The sequence below is a fragment of the Cucurbita pepo genome, chromosome 16, assembly GCF_057944985.1.
Source record: "Cucurbita pepo subsp. pepo isolate OVF chromosome 16, ASM5794498v1, whole genome shotgun sequence".
NCBI classification, from domain to species: domain Eukaryota; kingdom Viridiplantae; phylum Streptophyta; class Magnoliopsida; order Cucurbitales; family Cucurbitaceae; genus Cucurbita; species Cucurbita pepo.
The window spans coordinates 11,878,692-11,899,769 of NC_141813.1; the positions used below are offsets into that span (position 1 = coordinate 11,878,692).

Genomic DNA, 21,078 nt, shown 5'->3' on the forward strand with positions numbered 1-21,078 from the left:
ATATTTTGTTTGTTAAAAAAAAAAAAAAGACTTGCAAATGAGAGTGTGCATAATATTTTTTAGAGTGAAATACTTTTCAATGGTTGATTTTTAAAAAGTAATAATAAATGTGTAGAAATATGACATTAAAAACCTTAAAATAAATAATATAAAGCCGTTTAGAGCTACGGATGTACGTGAATTGGGTTGTAAAAATGTTTTGAACAATCTGAAATTTTGAGTTGGTTGAGTTTGTGATCCGAGCAACTTGAATAGATTTCACAATCCAACTTAACCCCAACCGTTTATTGTTGGGCTGAGTTGGGGTAGAGTTGTCGGGATGTTGCTTTTTATAATTATTTTAAAAATCATATTTATCTACCGTACATGTTACTTAATAATTAAAATCTTATAAAACTCAAATATCAAATATTTATGAGTCAATACACATGATAAGTAGGGTTTGGTTGGATTCTAACCCTCTTCCAATTGATCGAGTTGACTCTATAAAAAAAAATGTCAAACGGGGAACTGATAACTAGGATTTGATTGGATTCTAACCCTATTTTCGAATTGATTGAGTTAGACTGTGGAAAAAAAAAATGTCAAACTGTGAACTGACAAATAGGATTTGATTGGATTCTAACCCTGTTTTAGTTGATCGAGTTGACTTTACAAAATAAAAAGTCAAATTGTGAATTGATAAGTAGGGTTTGATTGCACTCTAACCCTATTTTCGAGTGGATCGAGTTGACTTTGAAAAAAAAATGTCAAACTGCAAGCTGATAAGTATGATTTGATTGGATTCTAACCCTATTTGCGAGTTGATCGAGTTGACTTTGAAAAAAATGTCAAACTGCGAACTAATAAGTAGGATTTGATTGGATTCTAACCCTATTTTTGAGTTGATCAAGTTGATTCTGACAAAAATGTCAAACGACCAACTCATAAGTAGGATTTGATTGGATTCTAACCCTATTTTTGAGTTGATTGGGTTGACTCTGAATAAAAAAAAGTCAAACTAGGAACTGATAAGGAGGATTTGATTGGATTCTAACTCTATTTACGAGTTGACTTTGCAAAAAAAAAAAAAATGTCAAACTGGAAACCGACTTGAATTTTATTTAGTTTTTAAAAAGTTTAACTCAGTCTAAAAAAGATACCGCTCAATTTAATTTTTATGATTTTAATTGAGTAATTCGAATTAGAATTCTTTTAAAATGAATAATATTTATTATTGGATTATTGGTGTTAGGGTCAAAAAAGGACGCTCTGAATCTGTCCATTCCAATCAGCCGAAATCCTTTAACAACGCCACCCAGTTTCAACTTGAAATGTTTTCGTCCTTTGAATCACATTTTTTTTATTATTTTTTAAAATATTATAGTAATTAAATTCAAATTTTTAATTTTATATCTAATAAATCAATTTAAACAACTAATAAAAACGGTGGGAAGTTCGGGTTCGGTGGAATACATATGGTTGTTTAGATTTTTCTTTTATAAGACGTGTTAGTATTAAATTCGTGGGGACTTTATGATTATTATTATTATATGCATATAGCTGTGAGTTGTGGTTGAGATAGACGCATTCGAAACCGCTGGCCTTTTAGTTGCTGTAGGCTAATGCGCACTTTTTTCCATCCATAAATCTTATACTACTCTTTCGGTATGAATATTTCTTGCATTTATTACTTGTCGTATTAAAAATTGTATTATAAATGACGTGGGGTTCTCTCAGTGTTATAAATTATTTGTAAATCTTAACATTGTTTAACTAGTTTATGCACGTGTTTTTTATCGAACCACTTTCACATCCAAATTGTAGCCCTCTAGGTATAGACCATCACGGTTTTGTTAGGGACTAAGTTCCCGAAATGTTCTTCCTTTCTTTCTTCCACCACCCACTCTCCTCACCCCTTTTCAACTGTGACGAGGGAAGCTACCTACAATAATGTAACAATCTAAGTTCACTGTTAATAGATATTGTTTACTTTAGCTCATTACGTATCACTATCCGTCTCACAGTTTTCAAAACGCGTATGTTAGAGAGTCTTCTCCTCTCCAACTAATGTGAGATCTCACAATCTACCTCCCTTGGGAGCCAGAGACTCTCCAACCGACGTGGGATCTCACAATCCATCTTCTTAGGGGGCTAACGTTCTCGTTAGTACATTGTAACGCTTTGGCCTATAGGTATTGAGGAACTTTGCTTGTATATCTAAAACAAAGTGTAATGGTTGGTATAGAGTATCTTATAATCTTATTGATTTATGTCTCTAACGAAAAATTTTAAAGGCATAGATAGACTGTTCTTCGAACACGTAATAACATATTGTGGGTGTAAGTCGAAACCCATTAAAAAGAAAGAAATAGATAGAAATGTGAGAGATGGAGAGGTTTTAAGTGTGATACAATGGGTTATATAAGTGGGTTCATTTGACAAAAGGGGCACCAAAATGTGTATCTGTTACGCCGACAATGGGCGAGAAAATGAGGGTGAAATGGCATCACCCACTTCGCCAAATTGATAGCCACCAAACTTGCCATGCATATCATATCCAACATGTTGTCCACCAAAGTGTATACCCCAAACATGTCAAGTTAATACCCCTTTTTGAATCTGTGTATTTGGAGGCTTCCAGGTATAATAAACAATAGTGCTTCCAGTTATACACACAAATGCGTTCAAGTTCAGTGCATGAATCAACCAATAACTCACTCGGCAGCCTACACATTTTTTCTTCCTACCTTTTTTTTCCCTCCAACCGTTTGCTCCATCGGTAATTGGCCCTTTGCCTTGAAGTGGTTAGCTAAGACGGATGACGGCTCGATACAATTTTGACCGCTTTTAAAATCGAATCAAATGGAAGACTAGGCGACGAAGTCAAAGACTACTTCCTCAACTGCTTCTCGGTAGGATTCAATATAGGAGAACGGAAAGAGAGTTATGCTTACAAAAGAAATGCAACGACCCAATAAATATATTTAGGTTTCTTCTTTCGAACTTCCCCTTAACGTTTTTAAAACACGTTTATTAAGGTTCATGCCCCTCTTCAAGATTTTTTTAAAACACGTTTTTAAAACGCGTCTACTAGAAGAAGGTTTCCACATCCTTGTGAATGGTGGTCTGTTCTTCTCTCCAACTAACGTGGGACATCACAATCCACTCCTTTTTAGGGTCGAACGTCTTCGCTAGCACTCGTTCATCTCCTCAATTAATGTGGGATCAAAGAAACTGACCCGAAACAAAAGTTACATTTTTCTTTCCCGAGGGCTAATCTCCTTAGCACACTCGAAAGGGATTGAGTAGACACAATGGATCCTAATAGTCCGGAGAGTTCTCTTGCACAATTTCTTCCAATAGAGACAGAAAAATTAGACTGGAGGCAAAAATCTTGTAATTTTTTAGTATCGAGACGAGAAATTTCGAGACGTACATGAAATTCTTCACTCCGCTCCACTTTGAATATATTTCTTTCTTTGCTTAGTAAGCAAATAAATGGAAGATTATATTTAATTTTATAATAATTATTTAAAAAAGCAATCAATTTGTCTTTATGGAATTAATTACACCTACATTATTTATTATTATAAATTTAAAATTTATTAATAAAAATCAAATACGACCTTTGAAATTTATAAACTTAATTCAAACAAATAAAAATGGTAAAATCATAAATAAATAAATAAATAAAAAGAGTGGCAATTAATGAAAATAAAAGAAAGGGAGAGGGGCATAATGGGAAATTAAAGAACATTGCAATTGTTATCGAGCAGTTATAATAGGAATATAATTGACGGCTTAGGCAACAAGAATAGCAAGATTAGGCAAGAAAACTAAGAACTGAAGCAAGCAGCAAGCCAAAAAGTCAGAGTACCCATTTCTCATTCAATCCTTCCCTCCCCAACTCCCTCTCTTCCACCGCCATTATTGCTTCCATCACCCTTCTTCTTCCTTTTCCCCTTTGCTTTTGTAGCCCACGAGACGCTTTCTAGCCACCCTATTCCTTTTACTTCACATGTATTTCTGTTTCTACGGCTTTGCATCTCTCTGAAACGCTAGCGCGCAATGGCTACAAGCAAATGGAAGAAGGTGAAAATGGCTCTTGGAAATGGTATGTGTCTTCATGTTCCTCGTGTTGCTGGGGATTCGATGCCGTCGAATTCGCTTGCCCCCAGATCCTCTGAATCTGTTTCTCCAATGGGTCGGAGTTTAAATTGCCGCCAATCCACGCCGACCCGCCAATCCAATGGGTCGAGATCTTCGAAGGTCTCTTTCTTTGTCATTTGCTATTTCAATTCGATTTCCCTGTTTTGTTGTGTTCTGGGTTCATTAATCTGCTTGTTTTTTTTTTTTTTTTTTTTTTTTTTATTGAATCTCTACAATTGGGTTCGTAGTGATCGTTTCAATTACTAGATTAAAAGTAAATTTCCAACGTGTTTCTGTGATTCTGATTAGATAATGATTTTGTTTTCAACTCTGTCATAATGTTTATTGTGGGTGCTGCTATAAGTTTCAACTCTCGATGGAAGGAGGGTATTGGTGTTTTCTGGTCTTATCCCTTTTAAATATTTTACCCTCTTTTGTAATTCGTGTGGGGTACAGTGTTCCTGCAGTGATTGGATTTATTAGAACTTGGTTTTGATTTGTCAAGAAGGCTATTTCTTGTCGGGTTCTGTTTCTGACTGTTTATGTTATGATCTTTTCTTTCTTTCTTTCGCTATCTTTTAACGTTTGATCAAGTGGGGGTGTGGTTGGTGGGGCTGTTCTTAGATTCAAGAACCTTTGATCATTTGATGAACTTAAAAAGTACTATGTTGAATTCTCTCTCTCATGAAAAGGGAAAAAGTAAGATTTGATTGATGATAATATTTTGGATTCAGCGATTCCCTCCATGGAAGTGCTTTTGTTGTTGGAGAGCCCAATGTTTCCCCTTTTCATGGCGTGTTTTTAGAGAACCCATTTGACCATTGTTGATTTTGAGATTTTCTGTGGTCAGCTTAGCTAATTGTTGAGTGACAATTGGTCTAAGAAAGAGGGGGAAAAGAGAAGTTGTGGGGATGGGGAAGGGATTGGAAAAAGGAAAACAAACTACCTAGGAAAACACAAACAACTCATGATTTCCTGTTTTAAAAAGTTCATATTATGTTTCTCCATCTAATAGCATTGTGAGATTCCACGTCGGTTTGAGAAGAGATCGAAACATTTCTTATAAGGGTGTTGAAATCTCTTCCTAGGAGACGTGTTTTAAAATCGTGAAGTTGACGACGATATGTAACGGACCAAAATGGACAATATCTACTAGCTGTGGGCTTGAGTTGTTACAAATGGTATCAGAGTTAGACACTGGGTAATGTGCTAGAGAGGACGCCGGCTCTCAAGGGGGTGGATTGTGAGATCCCATGGTGGTTGGATAGGAGAACGAAACATTCTTTATAAGGGTGTGGAAACCTCTCACTAATAGACGCGTTTTAAAACTGTGAGGCTGACGGCGATACGTAATAGGCCAAAGTAGACAATATTTGCTAGTGGTGGACTTGAGCTATTACAAATAGTATTAGAGCCAGACATCGAGCGGTGTGCCAGCGAGGATGCTGTGCCCCCAAGAATGGTGGATTGTGAGACCCCACATTGGTTGGAGAGGGGAACGAAGCACCTTTGTAAGGGTGTGAAAACCTCTCTCTAACAGACACGTTTTAAACTCGTAAGGCTGACGGTGATATGTAATGAGCCAAAACGAAAAATATCTACTAGTGGTGGACTTGAGCTCTTACATGTAAAGTATTAAGCTTTAATGACTCTAATCCGTACGGGAAAAAGTGATCATATTATGAAGTATTTCTGTGTAGTTATGGAAACTATTTGAATCTGGAATTGCTCATTTGATATAATATTCATTTAGATTCTTTCTCATCAATGCATCTTTGTTCTAAATCACAGAGGTGTGCAATATGCTTGACCACCATGAAAGCAGGGAATGGGGCTGCTATCTTCACTGCAGAGTGCGCTCACTCTTTCCACTTCCAATGCATTACCTCAAATGTAAAGCATGGGAACCAAGTTTGCCCAATTTGCAGAGCTAAGTGGAAAGAAATCCCTTTCCAGAATACCAATTCTGATTGTTCTAGGCCGAGAACCAACTCGGTTCGGTTCGCCCCAGACGATCCATGGATGACCATCGTTCAACGGATGCCTCCTCCACGCACCAATACAACTAGGCAGATCGCCTCGCTTTTTCATGTCCCTGAACCAGCATCTTATGATGATGATGAAGTTTTGGATCTACAACCTCATGCCACTGAGAGAAACACATCAAATGATGCTGCCAGTGTTCATGGCTGCACTGATAGATTAGAGGTCAAAACGTACCCAGAAGTTTCAGCTGTTCCAAGATCAGTTTCTCATGATCATTTCTCTGTGCTAGTCCATGTCAAGGCTCCTCTCTCCATTGCAACACAAAATTACTCCAGAATTCAGGCTGCATTGCCTTCGTTGAATCAACCTTCTCGTGCACCGGTTGACCTTGTAACGGTGCTTGATGTTAGCGGCAGTATGGCAGGTACTAAGCTTGGCCTGCTCAAACGTGCTATGGGGTTTGTGATCCAGAATCTTGGCCCTTCCGATCGACTTTCCGTCATATCATTCTCCTCAACCGCTCGTCGCCTTTTCCCGCTTTGTCGAATGACCGACTCTGGACGACAGCAGGCATTGCAAGCTGTTAATGCTCTAACATCAAATGGTGGGACAAACATTGCTGAAGGCTTGAGGAAAGGTGCCAAGGTATTGGTAGACCGCAAGTTGAAGAACCCTGTTGCTAGTATTATACTGCTGTCTGATGGACAGGATACATATACTTTTAATGGTCCTAGCAGTGCTCGTCCTCAAATAGGCTATCAGTCCCTCCTTCCGGTTTCGATCGATCGCAATAACCAATCTGAATTGCAGCAGATTCCGGTGCATACGTTCGGGTTCGGCGCTGACCACGACGCTGTGACGATGCACACGATATCTGATGCATCTGGTGGCACATTTTCGTTCATAGAAACCGAAATCACGATCCAGGATGCATTTGCTCAGTGCATTGGTGGCCTCTTGAGCGTGGTGGTGCAGGATTTGCAAGTTGAAGTTAGATGCATTCACCCAAGTCTGCAGCTTGGTTCAATAAAAGCAGGAAGTTACCAAGCCAGCATCACAGAACGTGCAAGATTAGGCTCCATCTACTTCGGAGACTTGTATGCTGAAGAAGAGAGGGACTTTCTGGTGACTCTCAACGTTCCAGTTCATGAGTTCGGAGGTGACATGCCATTGCTAAAGGTTAAAAGCGTTTACAAGCACCCCATCACCAAGGAGACGATCACTTTGGCTGATGAATGTGAGGTTCAAATTCAGAGGCCAGACAGAGTAGTAGGCGAACAAGTAGTGTCATTGCAAGTAGACAGGCAACGAAATAGATTTCGAGCGGCAGAGGCGATGTCGGAGGCCCGAGTTGCTGCCGAGCGAGGCGATTTATCCGGTGCAGTGTCTATGTTGGACAACTGTAACAGAATAGTGTCTGAATCAGCATCTGCTAGAGCTGGTGACCAATTATGTGCCTCTCTTTGCGCTGAACTGAAGGAAATGCAAGAGAGAATGGCGAGTCGTCGTATCTACGAGGCGTCTGGAAGAGCTTACGTGCTGTCGGGATTGAGCTCGCATTCATGGCAAAGAGCAACCGCAAGAGGGAATTCAGTAGACATGGGAAGCGCAGTGCAAAGTTATCAAACGCCATCAATGATGGATATGGTGTCTCGTTCTCAGACACTGATATTAGGGGCGCCCCCGTCTCAAAGAACACTTCGTCCCGCTCATTCCTTCCCAGTCAGATCACCACAGCCACTGCCGTCGCCGCCGCCGCCGCCGCCGCCAGGGTAACATGTAGTGACTGATAAGCAGAAGCTGTATTGAAGCTCAAATGGCCCTGCAATTCCAATGTTTGATTGATCTGTTCATCATGGTTCTAAGTAGATTACTATTATTTGATTTATTTGATTTGATTTGATAGAACCCTTTTGATTCACATGGGCGGGGAATGTTATTTGACTCTGAAAAGAAAGCGAAAGCCATGGCAGGGTGACGCTGCGTTACAGGAGCCTTCCTATATAAAAGTGTGCAGTATATAGCTACCTTACATCGATGTTGGCCCCGTTTGATGCCTGGGGGTGGGGGCTGCTTTTGTATATAAATATTATATATATATATTTTTCTGTAATATAGTCCAAATTATTAAGAAATTTGTGGCGACCCCCCCAAGTAAAATTATTATTTTGTGACAGCCCCCTCGTTTTTGTTATATTTGTACTTCGAGACAATCCCTTTGTCAGTATTGATTTGACGCTTTTTGGTTTCGATTATACTCTTGTTGGGTCAGATATTGTTCGACATGTTACATATTATTGTCAGTCTCACGGTTGGATTCCATTCGTCTCAGTCTAAACTTCATAGATATAATTATCACATCATTTATTATGTTTTTGTCGGTCGAAAATAAATTTAAATTTTTAATTAAATTATTTTTTAAAATTTAAATATAAAATTAAATATTATTATAAAGTTAAAAGACAATTGGTATAATTTATCATTTTCTTTCCCTTTTTCTTTTTTTTCTTTTTCTTTTTCTTTTTTTCCCTTCCTCTCTCCAATTTCGGTAAAGCAAGTCTATTACTATTATTGTCGGCTAAAATAATATATTAAATATATATTTCTAAAAATGCAATTTATGGAAATTTTATGAGATTAAAATAAAATAGAATTAAATATTTTTAATCATAAAGTTGGGTGCGTTACACAATTAAATCATTTACTTTAATGATGGTGGTAAGGATTTTATTTATTAAAAAAATGATTAAATATAAATACATTTTCTAAAAAAAAAAAAGAAATTTAAGCGAAATTTATAATATATGATTATTTATCCAATCGAAGCCGCATCGAGTTTCTAACAAATATGAATAAGCCCGTACTGCCACGTGGCATATAGCCGACGAAACTGGGGACCACCTTAGCATAAATAAATAAAAAAAATCGAAAAAAATAAATAGAAAAGAAAAGAAAAAGGCCCCACATTATATTTCAGACCCCTTCATTGGCTTCGGCTCCTCCTGTTGGCGCCTCCTTTCGATTTTCTCTCAAACTCTCAGAGGCTCTCCCGCTTCCTCACTCTCGGACGTCCGAGGCTTCTCTGTATCAAGTAATTCTCCTTCTGATCTTATTTACTCTGATTTTAGTTTATTGTATTCCGATTCAAACCTTCCATCTTGTTTTTGTAATGCGCTTCAAGGAAATTTCCTTTGTCAAGTTGATCGCTGTCTTCTTCATTGATTCTCGTTTTGTTTCTCTAACGTTCCTGTAATTTTGGTACGCCTGTAGCTTGATTGAAGAAGTGGAACCTTGTAATCAGTTTATTACCGAAGATCATAGAGCTTCTTCTTGGTGGGGATTATGGCTTCCGCAGGAGCAAGAGCATACTCCGGCTTATAGTTTAGAGCTACGCAATCTTAGGCAGAGTCTATTAATTTACTTGGTAAGCAGAAACTTTACTGTTTGTCGATCTGGAATGGGGCTTATATGATTTCTATTCACGACGCAGCTTCAGTTGTACGTTACTTGGCTAGACGAAGCTGGATTCTCATTCTTGAGCCATAATTTGGCGTTATCTAAACGTCCATTGTTTGTACGCTCCAGATTATTCTGATCAGTAGCGAGGGTCCACAATTTGGCGGTCTACATAGCCGACACAAGGTTGGTGGGGATGTGGGACTCATTATCGGGTCCCCTTGAAATTCGAGGCTATGATTTATTTATTTTTCTCTTCAATTATGTTTTCACCTTTTTTTTTTTTTTTTTTTTCTTTCTAGTTCTGGGATAAACGTTGAAACTCGACTTTATATTTCGCTTTGCAAACTCCTCCAATTTTTGCATGTCTTCGAAGCCAAGTTTGGTAATCTACAGCCGTTGTTCATTTGGCTCCTGTTTTTTTCCCTTTTAAAGATGGGTTTTATCCGTTGGTAGAGATGGTGTTTTCGAAAAAGTAGAATATAAACAATGTCAGAAGGTAAGACAGTATGAGAGTAGTAACTTGTTATTTGTTGTATGTTGAGCAGTCCCTTTCGGATTCGCAGATGGGTCACTTTCTGAGTGGTAGTCGATGGGTTCTGTTCTGTTTTCAGCCTGATTCCCATTCAGAATATATCCGAACCATTAGCGGTCTCTGTCCACCACAATTCCTTTTCTGTCATGTACCTTTTCTTCCTTGCCAGTTTTTCTCTTCATCTTCCACCCTTTTTTTTTTTTTTTTTTTTTGTAAATTGTAGTTGGCGTGCTCAATCCACTGTTTTTATTATCTGGGTATGTCTCATTTTTCTTACTTTTCTTAATGTGGTATTAATTGTTGAATTGGAGCTTAAATTATGGATCAAAAGCTCTTCCATACTCGTGGGTGCTCAATTAGCTTTGCTATTTGATTAGAGCAGTGAAGATTGTCTGTTTCTGGTTAAATGCTTAATTCCTTCCTTACTTGGGTTGTTCTGAACGATCTCAATAAAGCAGGTACATTATTGCGAAGATTTAAAGATAGGTAGTAATTGTCTTAAATGTTTCCCTTGTTTTTATCAAACTTTAAATGTTCTGTTGGGGGGATTAATGATGGAGGGGCCATCAGTTACGGGCGGTTCATATGCCTGGCTGGGTGTCCTAGTTTTTGACGTGACTTGAATTGGAAGTTGAAACAATTTTGTTTCCTGGTTCCACATGTCGTTCTGTAATCAGACATTTATGTGTACTTAAGTAAGATTTTGGGGTTTACTTTCCGGTTTGGTTTATCTGAATAAATGTTTAAACAGTTAGTAGTCACCGTGGGTTTTCATAAATCATTGTAAAATTATGTTTGGAAAATAAAAAATTCAATACAATCCTACATTTCTTATATATGTCATGCTTAAATATACAGTGTGTTCGTTTAAATGTCTGGAAAATTTTAACTGTTTGTTGATCAACTTGTGAGCTAGTCAAATTCTAACCTGCTACAGTATTTTTTTCTTAAATTATCCATTTTTCCCAAATTATATTTACCAGTATTGTTTTCTTCTTTAACTCAGATACAATGAAGCGCGAAGTGGCAACCACCATTATCTCTTTAATAAGCTTTATCTTGATGCAACAAGCCTTTTGTGGTCAGTATATCCGGAGCAATATATTTTACTAAACTTTGCCTCTGATGTGTTGGTCCATGTTTCATTAATTTTTGGGTTAAACTTCCTCGTAGATACTCTCAGGCTTACTCTATGTTTATGTTTTGGTGTCAGCTGACACTTACGATACATCCACCCCTGGCAACTGGACGTGTAGATGTTTTTCTCCATACCAAGAAAATCAGAAATTAACACTTGGTGCAAACTGTTCTACATCTTGTTCATGTACGCAAGGTACAACCAGCATCCTTAAATGTTCTAGTCATCCTGAATACTTGAAATATCATCATTTGTTGCTATAACAATGTTGAAAAAGCTATGATCTCTTTGGACTGCTTTTAAGGTTGAGCATCATCTGAATTCTCCTCATTCTATGTCAATCAGCATATCATCTTTAGTATCGCCTTGTTTATATTGAAACATAGTTTTTAGCATCACATCATCCAAAAACATTGGTGGAAAGTATTTACTATTTTAAAATGATGCAGTTACATTTGAGATTATAAAGATTGTATATGCATCAGATATTCTTTCAGAAGCTCTGCACGAGAAATAAGATGGTCGCAGTCATTCATATATGAATTTTCTATTCATTTTTGCTTTGGTTTTTGGGAGTTCATTATTGAGTTACGTGACATACTAATTACATTAGCCCCTTAATTTAGATGTTGGGGTAATTGGAATGTGGACATGCATATGTGTAACCGATGGCTTCCCAAAAGTTGCAGCCAATCCCCGTGATTCTGACTGTTTTACCTCCTGCAACTGCTCTTCTGGTACACATCAATCTCTCACTTCGTTGTTGATTATTTTTAGTGCCTGTTTATCTCAGTAGTTTCTCTTCTTGTGTCATTAATTCACCAATAAAGAGTAGAACCTATTTCAGAAATGTCAATTAAGCATGATTTTATATGAATGGGTATAAACTATTTTTCTTAATTGATATAAATAGCAAAAATCGTTTAATAATGTTCTGCAGTTATTGAATTCTATTTAGATTGTTGTCAGGAATTCTTTTAATTATTGAATTCTATTTGCTAAAATGCCTTCAATGATTTAACATGACTTACTGATTGTTTTTTATACTGCTTTAGGTACTTGCTTGTGCATCCACCACAATTTTGTGGTTGTTGATTGTTTATTGTTTAATTATGAAATTTGGCAGCTATTTAAGCTTCTCAAAAGCTGTGGATTTGAATGTGAATTTGTTATGTTTTATCCTGGTCTGTTCCACTATTTCTATGCTGGATCTGAATGTTAAATTCGCTTTTACATTTGAGTGGCATGTGGGTAATGTAAATGACTACGAAGTTCTATTACTGATAAAGACATGCTAAATCTTCCTTGTATAACATTTTCATTGCTTCTTTACAGGACTGCCTCCGGAGTCACCATCTTCTAAAAGGCATATTTCGAGCAACGTGGTTGTGATTATTCTCTCACTATGTGTAATAATCATAACATTAGCATTCTTCATCTTAGTGGTTTGCTATCTTTGTCGAAGGGACAAGTGCCGTGCTCAAACTCCAATATTTTCGTTAGAAAAGCTAATGAGCTACAACAGCTTGACCAACTTAATTAGTCACAAGAGTTCTTCACCACCAGATAGTAAGGTTATGATGGGTTCCCCTGTGAATAACATCAAAGGTGTGCTAGTTTTACGGGGCTTTTCAATTTTTTTTGAGTTTGCATCTATGGATTCCTTCTTGAGCATATCGAAATTGCAATCATATGCCTAAGATTGTTACTTAGCTGATAGCCTTATCATTTTGCAGGATGCTTTTTCATGAACCAATGCTTGTTGAGGACAAAATCTAGGAGTCTGTGTGGGATAATCATCCAATTCTCATACTCGGAGTTAGAAAATGCAACAAATAAGTTTTCAAGCTCCCATCTTGTTGGACGTGGAGGAAGTAGTTTTGTTTATCGTGGTGAGTTGAAGGACAGTAGAACAGTGGCAGTAAAGCGGCTCAATATTCAAGGAGGACCGGATGTGGACTACTTGTTCTTAACAGAAGTATGAGCTCCACCGATTCCTTTATAATCACTTGACACATTTTTTCCTTGTATCTTTAGCAGAATAATATTCTTATCTTATATATTCTTCAATATTTTGCCGTTCAGATACAATTGTTATCAAGACTTCATCATTGTCACGTGGTGCCTCTACTTGGTTATTGCACAGAATCAAGGGGGAAACATACTGAAAGGCTTTTGGTATATGAATACATGCCAAAGGGTAATTTAAGAGACTGTTTGGATGCAGCTTCAGGGGAAAAAATGGATTGGAGTACTCGTGTTACAATTGCTTTAGGAGCTGCAAGAGGCTTGGAGTATCTTCATGAAGCAGCTGCTCCCAGAATTTTGCATAGGGATGTCAAGTCAACAAATATTCTTTTGGATAAAGATTGGAGAGCAAAAGTAAGCTGTAATTACATTCCATAAGATGAACTGCCTGCCTTTTGATGATAAGATATGCTGTTGTTACAACTTAATTCTCATAACCAATTTGATCTGTAGATTTATATATTTTGGTTGAAGCATGTAAGTATTTCTATTTTGCAGTTCGAAATAAGTAATCCAATTTTTCTCATATGCATGTACAGATAACAGACCTTGGTATGGCTACAAGGTTAAGAGGTGATGATCTTCCTAGCTGTTCCAGTTCTCCTGCAAGAATGCAGGGGACTTTTGGGTATTTTGCACCGGAGTATGCAATTGTTGGAAGAGCCTCTTTGAAGTCAGATGTCTTTAGTTTTGGAGTAGTTCTTCTCGAGCTTATAACGGGTCAGCATCCCATCCATAAATCAGCAAGCAAAGGAGAGGAAAGCCTTGCAATATGGGTATAATAAAGTTTATCATTTTGCTAACTCTAATAAATCATATGACTCTCGTCAGTAACTGATCCCCAACTTCTGAAAGTTTTGTTCATTACTGGTATATCTGATTGATAACAAGATTAGCTATCTTAAGTATGCAGTTCATTCATCGTTTACCTAATTACTCCGGAAAGAAATATTTGTATGCTTGATAGGTTACCTTGGAATCAATTACTAATCAGATCAGAATACTTTTTTATCCTTTCCTAGGCTGCGCCCCGATTGCAAAATAGTAGGCGAGTCATTACCGAGTTGCCCGATCCGCATTTAGATGGACTGTTTCCGGAGGAAGAGATGCAAATAATGGCTTATTTAGCAAAGGAGTGCTTGCTATTGGACCCTGATGCTAGACCCACCATGACTGAAGTTGTTCAAGTACTTTCAAATATAGCTCCCGATAAATCAAGAAGGAATAACATTTCTGCAAACGTTTTTCAGGTAAGTCATGTTAGTATCTTTGACTTTGCATCGATTTAGTATCTCTGTCGCGGGAACTTAGGAACCATCTTGACATATTAAGTTGGCCATTCTTTTACTGCTAACAGTTATAGCACCCTTGTAATGCATTACTGCCGAATCCTTCTTTTTAACTCAAAAAAAATTTCATTCCTATTATTCAAACTGCTAGCAGATATTGTCCTTTATGGGTTTTTCCATTCGAACTTCCGTTCGAGGTTCTAAAACACATCTGCTAGGGAGAGGTTTCTACACTTTTATATAAAATGTTTTGTCTCACACTTACAAACTTAACATCTAGCATGGTCTCTAGATGAGATGAAGTTTGAGCATAATGGAGCATGTCTAATGGCTGCTTAGTTTGTTTTTTTAGATGTCCTACCCATTAAAACAGTTAAATCTTTTGTATGACTTTTTGTTGTGTTTAATCAGAAGGCTTCTATTATTGATGGGCACTCTGATATGCAACAAGGATTTAACCTGTTTCTTACACATCAGTTGAGTGTTTGACTTTTATTTTGTTTGATTTATGAAGGGGAGACTGTCAGCCTGTTGTGAGGAGAGTGTACGAGACAGCGTAAGGGACGAAACGAATCCTATAGGGAAACAAGTCCATACAGAGGTGATTCCCATTGATGACGTGACGACAAGGCAAGCTTCATCCCGCAAATGGCTCGATCGCCATTCATTACCATTGGATATTGATCGTTCACTTTGTGCTGGCAACTATGGCAACCAAGATGTTGTTTCTTTCGAGTGCATCGAAAGACCCGTACCCCCCTCGACTCTTGAGGGCAACAATCACCAAGTCCAAGCCTCGGACGATGAAACAGTAGACTTGACTGAGCCTTGGCTCGAGTCATTCTGCATTGCGAATGTTAATAAATCTCCCTCATAAGAGAGTCTAAAGCTAGTGAGTGGATCATGTTAAGAGGATCAGAGTCTCACATCTCACAGTTTTTCTTGAGTAGTTTCTCAAAATAGACCCCACAGAATGACCATAGGCTCACATCCCAAATTTGTTCCTCGGCTTTCCCCTTCAACCTGCATTAAAAACAAGAGGAAAGGGAAAAACTGGGTGGTGTGCTTTGTAACAGCCGTGTCTTCTACCGCTGTATCATATATAGTGTTTTGATCATGTACAGTGATGGTTAGGCCAAATCTATATACAAATTCGTGTCCAAGTTTGTTTCTGTTTCTGACATCTGCCAGATAAAAATGGTTTATATTCATCTAGTTCTGTAATTTTTGCTTCTCAAAAGTAAGAACGTAACATAAAAGTAGTTTGGATGGGACATATATGTTAGGATGGATTAGAGTGTAACTCTATTTTTTTGTTGGTCAAGTTGAAAGAACTCAAGCATACCAGTAAATATTGTTCTCTCAGGTACGGAATGAGCCATTTCAAATAGGTTCATTGTTTCGGCCCAGAATACGATTAATCCGGCATGGACTACATGAGCTCCCAGTAGTTTACTGGATAAATTGATAAGTCGACATTCTCGACCCACCAAGCGAAACCGGTGGTTTCTTGGTCACGACCGATTAAAGCTAAAGTTTCATTAAAGAACATTTCCACAGGGTAGAACCTCTTCACCGGGGGGTTGTTATACTAGGTGCTAAAGCATGGGTGTTTTGTATCCGTTGAGCAAAAACGGGTTGTAATTGTGTCACGGAATCGGAAAACATATCTTGGGGACGCCCTAAAGCACTCATGGTATCATTATGAATATACAAACCAAAAGTGTGAACGCTTAAAAATATACATATCCAGTTGAGATGTGATTTGATTGCATCGCAATGTCCAAGTACACGCGTCTATTAGTGAGAGGTTTCCACACCCTTACAAGAATGTTTCGTCTATTAGTAAGAGATTTCCATGTTTCGTTCTACTCTTCCAGATCTCACAATTCTATTTTTTGGTCGGTCAAGTTGACAAAACAAACAAAATATCAACCCGAGAGCTTTAAATTACAAAGAAAACTATTATTTCATATATATATATATATATATATATATATATATAAATAAATAAACAACCCGCCAACCAATAGAGGCTTTAAATTACAAAGAAAACTATTATTTTATATTAAAGAAAAAACAGAGAGGAAAAAAAAAAAGAAAAAAAAAAAAAGACAAAAAGCTTTGCAACCAAAATAGAACTGGTCTCGCGCCTCATTCGCTTCATAGGTTCAGTTTCTCAATGTTTGGTGCCTCGGCCTCCTCCACACACACAGACTCTTTTCACTCTCTTTGAATAGACCGATCGATCCTGGGTTTGTGTTCGTTTATCTCGACGCTTTGTACTTACGATTTTCTTGGATTTTGAACCCTAAATTCTGATTTGGATTACGAGTTTTTATTTTGTCGAAATGGAATTTTTTGTGCTTTTTTCCTAACAAAATCTCTACTGAAGCCCTTCATTGTGTGCCTTACCTCAGGAAATTTGTGGCGGAACCTTCAAACTTATCGACGAACGGAGTCATTGGCGTTCTGAATGGCCAAAAAAGCGACACCAGCTACGTCTACGTATTCTCCCTCTCCTACCACCCGCAAAACCAGGCCACCCATCTTCAGAAGCGACGATGTCGACTGGGTTCGCCCTGATGGCCGAAGCTTCCACCAGTGCCGTCCTGCTTGTATGTCTATCCTATTGTTTCATTTAATGTATGCTTAACTACACTTTCTAATTGCTGCTCGTCTAAGCTTATCGTTCTCAATTAGTTTATCCTTGCGGAGTTCGTTTATGGAATAATTAAATACAGAGTACGCGCGCTTTATTTCTACTATCACAATGCGAGACCAGATGAGCATTCAAATTTGTTCTGTATTCGTATGCTTTTGATATATTTTCCCGATAGCATGATTATGTTCTTGAGCATATTAGTTTATTGATGAAGATTTTCCTGGTAATTGGTTATATGGCTTTTCCTTTTCCTGATAGCATGGTTAAAAATGTGTTGTCTCGACATTCAAGTCTTAATGGAAGGTTCTTCCTTGGAGGCATGGTTCGGTACACTTGGTACTTGATAATGAAGTCCTTGACTTCAGCAAAGGATGGTTTTGAACATATGTTACTCAGTGGTTTTTACATTTTTGTTGTTGAATCTATACTGAAATACCATCTTTATTGAAACTAAAGTCATTGTTTACTGGCAGTTTTTAGGACTGGTGCTGTAAATGCTGCTTCAGGATCTGCTTATGCGGAGTTTGGGAACACCAAGGTCATTGTTTCTGTGTAAGTTTTAGCTTTCCTCCTACTCCAAGTATCGTGCTCTCTGTGATTTCTAGGTTTCTCTTTGCTGATGAGAGTTTGAATACCAATGCTTCTACGAGGACTTCCCATTTGATAAACTTGTGTTCCTTTCCTTTTATCGTTTTAGTATTTTGCTACTGTTTTACAGTTTTTTGTGCATGAATTAAGAGCTTTCCCCTTTATTAAAATTCTGCATTCTTTTCATCAGATTCGGCCCTAGAGAAAGTAAGAAAGCAATGATGTATAGTGATATTGGCCGGCTCAATTGTAGCGTCAGTTATACAACATTTTCCACTCCAGTTCGTGGACAGGTGTGAAGAATACTACTCTTGTTCTGTATAGTTTAGATTGTTGTCTTCTGATTAACTCATTTTGTTTCAACTTCATTTTGTTAGGGATCGGAAAACAAGGAGTTCTCCTCAATGCTACATAAAGCTTTGGAAGGGGCAATAATATTGGAGACATTCCCCAAGACAACTGTGGATGTATTTGCCTTGGTGTTGGAATCTGGAGGCAGTAAGTATAAGGATTGTTTTAGATGGATGGTAATTGTCTGTATATTGGTAGATAAACATGAACCAGTAATCTAGCTTATTCGCATGTGAGAATACCAACGTAGTTATGATACAATTTTGAAGTAGAAAAAACTAAGATCCTTTTGAGAAGATTCAAAAGTATCATGTTCTAATCTCATAACGTTATGGAAATTTCAGTTGCTGGTTTTTGTCTCTCTTTAAGAAGATGGTCCATTAACCTAGGTGGAGAATGTTGGTTATTCTTTTTGTGTCACGTAACTATTTGTTAGCTATAGCTTTTATAACTAGGTATTCATGATGTGAATTTTGTGCTTGTTGTCATCACTTGGGAGCCTGAACTGACTATTTTTCTTCTTAGCTCTCTGCGGCACCCTCAGAATTTATACTGTTCTTTTTATGTAAACTAAATCTTTTGTCTACATTGTTATTTTGTTGTTGCAGGCGATCTTCCTGTTGTAATATCATGTGCTAGTCTTGCTCTTGCCGATGCTGGGATTATGCTTTATGATCTTGTTGCCTCAGTTTCTGTGGTATGCTTGTGCACATTCTTAACTCTCCTGTTTCTGCAATAATTAATTTTGTATTTCTATCCATCCCAAGCCCATTCCTAGCAGAGGTTTCCACACCCTTATAAGAAATGTTTCGTTCCTCTCCATTCAATGTGGGATCTCACAATCTACCCCCCTTGGGCGCCAGCATCCTCGTTAACACACCGTCCGGAACTTGGCTCTGATACTATTTGTAACAGCCCCAAGCCCACCGCTAGTAGATATTGTCTGTTTTGGCTCGTTACATATCGTTGTCAGCCTTACGGTTTTAAAATGCATCTACTATGGAGAGGGTCTAGCCTTACTCTGACTAGTGTCTCGCACTGTCCGATGACTAGCTCTGATACCATTTATAACAGCTAAACCCCACCACTAGCCGATATTGTCCTCTTTGGACTTTCCCTTCTGGGCTTTCCCTCAAGATTTTAAAACGCGTCTATTAAGGAGAGATTTTTACACCCTTATAAGGAATGCTTCGTTCCCCTCTCTAACGAACGTGGGATCTCACAAAATCTTTCAGCAACATGCATTTAATTTAATTTTGTGAAGTATATTATGCGTTCTCCTTTCCATACAAGTTTTTTGATTGCACACAATGTTGAATGTATACAGGTATTTGGGTTACTGATAATTGAATCCTAAAAGTAGGAGATTGTAGTTCTTTGTGTTCCCTTGCCTATTTTCTTCTTTCTGCAATTGAGGAAGATATTTTTATGCTATAAAATGACAATTGGCTGTCTTGAAAACAGAACCTTAAATTTTGTTTCCTGTTTCTATAAAGCACTGATGATCCTTACGAATTACTATTTCTGAAGTTCTGATACAATTACACTCTTATTTGTTAACTAGAGCTGCTTTGGTAAGAATCTTCTTATTGATCCTACATTGGAAGAGGAAAACTACCAAGATGGAAGTCTGATGATAACTTGTATGCCATCTCGTTACGAAGTCACTCAGCTCACTATTACAGGCGAATGGTCAACCGCTAAAATTAATGAGGTATAACATCAACTTTGAACTTCGTCTTTCAACTATGACGATGATTAATTACAAAATTAATGATGTTTTTTAGAGTAATTACAAGAGAAGGTTTTATAAACAACAGGGTCTAATATTGTTATTTAAAATTTGATACTATGAATACAGTAGAGTATGAATTGGTTTGTTGTACTGAAAATATACGAAGTAACACTCTTTGATTACTCAGCGTGTAAGTATCTGATGCTTTCGTGATGCCACCACAGGGTATGCAGCTTTGTCTTGATGCTTCGTGTAAGCTCGTGACGATCATGCGGTCATGCTTGAAGGAATCTGCCGCCACGGTTTCAGAGGTATAAAACAGGTTTCTTTTAGTTCGGTAGACAAGTCCCGACACCTCCCCTCCACCCCCAATTTTGATGACAAAGAAAAGCATGTAATATCTTTGGATAATGGTTGATTTGGATTTTTCAGTAAGTAAAAATAGCCATTTTTTTTCAAGGAAAAGACAAAGAAATAGGAGAGAAGTTTTCATTTGCGTAGTTGACTTGTAATAGTGGGTTGGCTTGAAACTACTTGTTCAATGCTCTGGTTTTTGTGATATTTCGTTTTTTTCGTCCACCGAGTGATTGCTTAGGGACCTTAACGCACAATTTGGGCGGTTTCCCTCTTGTATTTGTGTCTTAACAATGATATCCCTTTTAGGTAAGATGAGATTTGATATAGGCAACGGTCACTGAACTTGCTGCATGCTGCTAGTGGATAACGAAACAAAGAAATCTATTGCTGAAAGTAGTGTTTATAAGTTTGATTGTCATAAACGGAATGTTTATCATTCGGGCACGATCAATTCCTGACCTGAAGCATGCATGCCGAACTCGGAGGCCAATCTACACCGTCTTATGCATATGACTAAAAATTAGAACCGCGATGCCAGGTATGAGCAACTGCAAAGAAATAGTATGAATCCAATCCATTATACACAGTCTTTGGAAATGATTTTGGCAGTTCAATTTGGAATTGGACCCATTGCCAAATCACAACACTCTGTAAACCATTCCAATGGCGGACCAGAACACAACAAGAAATGGGTGTGTTATTAATGCTCGCATAAGGGGTGTCCAATATAATGCCACTCCTTTCAAATATCACATTTTGGCCCCATTTTTAGTCCCTCTTTCCTACTACCCCATCTCTCTCTCTCTCTTCCTCTACATT

The 21,078-nt window shown here is 37.7% G+C and overlaps 3 protein-coding genes across 10 annotated transcripts; all 3 read left to right on the forward strand.

Moving 5' to 3' along the window:
* The first annotated feature begins 3,788 nt into the window (after nucleotides 1-3,788).
* Nucleotides 3,789-8,268, forward strand: LOC111777489 (E3 ubiquitin-protein ligase WAV3). Its single transcript, XM_023657117.2, has 2 exons — nucleotides 3,789-4,251; nucleotides 5,923-8,268. The coding sequence occupies exons 1-2, from the start codon at nucleotides 4,051-4,053 to the stop codon at nucleotides 7,891-7,893; spliced, it is 2,172 nt and encodes a 723-aa protein (XP_023512885.2). The 5' UTR covers nucleotides 3,789-4,050; the 3' UTR covers nucleotides 7,894-8,268.
* Nucleotides 8,269-9,078: 810 nt separating this feature from the next.
* Nucleotides 9,079-15,741, forward strand: NCRK (Protein kinase superfamily protein). Of its 8 annotated transcripts, none has more exons than XM_023657121.2 (12): nucleotides 9,079-9,208; nucleotides 9,388-9,541; nucleotides 9,608-9,759; nucleotides 11,115-11,189; nucleotides 11,322-11,441; nucleotides 11,873-11,983; nucleotides 12,582-12,854; nucleotides 12,983-13,224; nucleotides 13,332-13,628; nucleotides 13,814-14,050; nucleotides 14,297-14,524; nucleotides 15,078-15,741. In XM_023657121.2, exons 4-12 carry the CDS (start codon nucleotides 11,120-11,122, stop codon nucleotides 15,438-15,440), a joined length of 1,941 nt encoding a protein of 646 aa, XP_023512889.2. In that variant the 5' UTR covers nucleotides 9,079-9,208; nucleotides 9,388-9,541; nucleotides 9,608-9,759; nucleotides 11,115-11,119; the 3' UTR covers nucleotides 15,441-15,741. The 8 variants fall into 8 exon arrangements, with proteins under 8 accessions (XP_023512889.2, XP_023512890.2, XP_086974595.1 ...); XM_023657122.2 differs by having other exon boundaries at nucleotides 9,703-9,759; XM_087118469.1 differs by lacking the exons at nucleotides 9,079-9,208; nucleotides 9,388-9,541; nucleotides 9,608-9,759 and adding an exon at nucleotides 9,876-9,958.
* A 919-nt stretch (nucleotides 15,742-16,660) lies between these two features.
* Nucleotides 16,661-20,590, forward strand: LOC111777491 (exosome complex component RRP41-like). The gene is made up of 8 exons (XM_023657126.2): nucleotides 16,661-16,818; nucleotides 16,984-17,181; nucleotides 17,702-17,780; nucleotides 18,007-18,109; nucleotides 18,194-18,314; nucleotides 18,776-18,864; nucleotides 19,732-19,881; nucleotides 20,127-20,590. The coding sequence occupies exons 2-8, from the start codon at nucleotides 17,040-17,042 to the stop codon at nucleotides 20,217-20,219; spliced, it is 777 nt and encodes a 258-aa protein (XP_023512894.2). The 5' UTR covers nucleotides 16,661-16,818; nucleotides 16,984-17,039; the 3' UTR covers nucleotides 20,220-20,590.
* The last annotated feature ends 488 nt before the right edge of the window (nucleotides 20,591-21,078 follow it).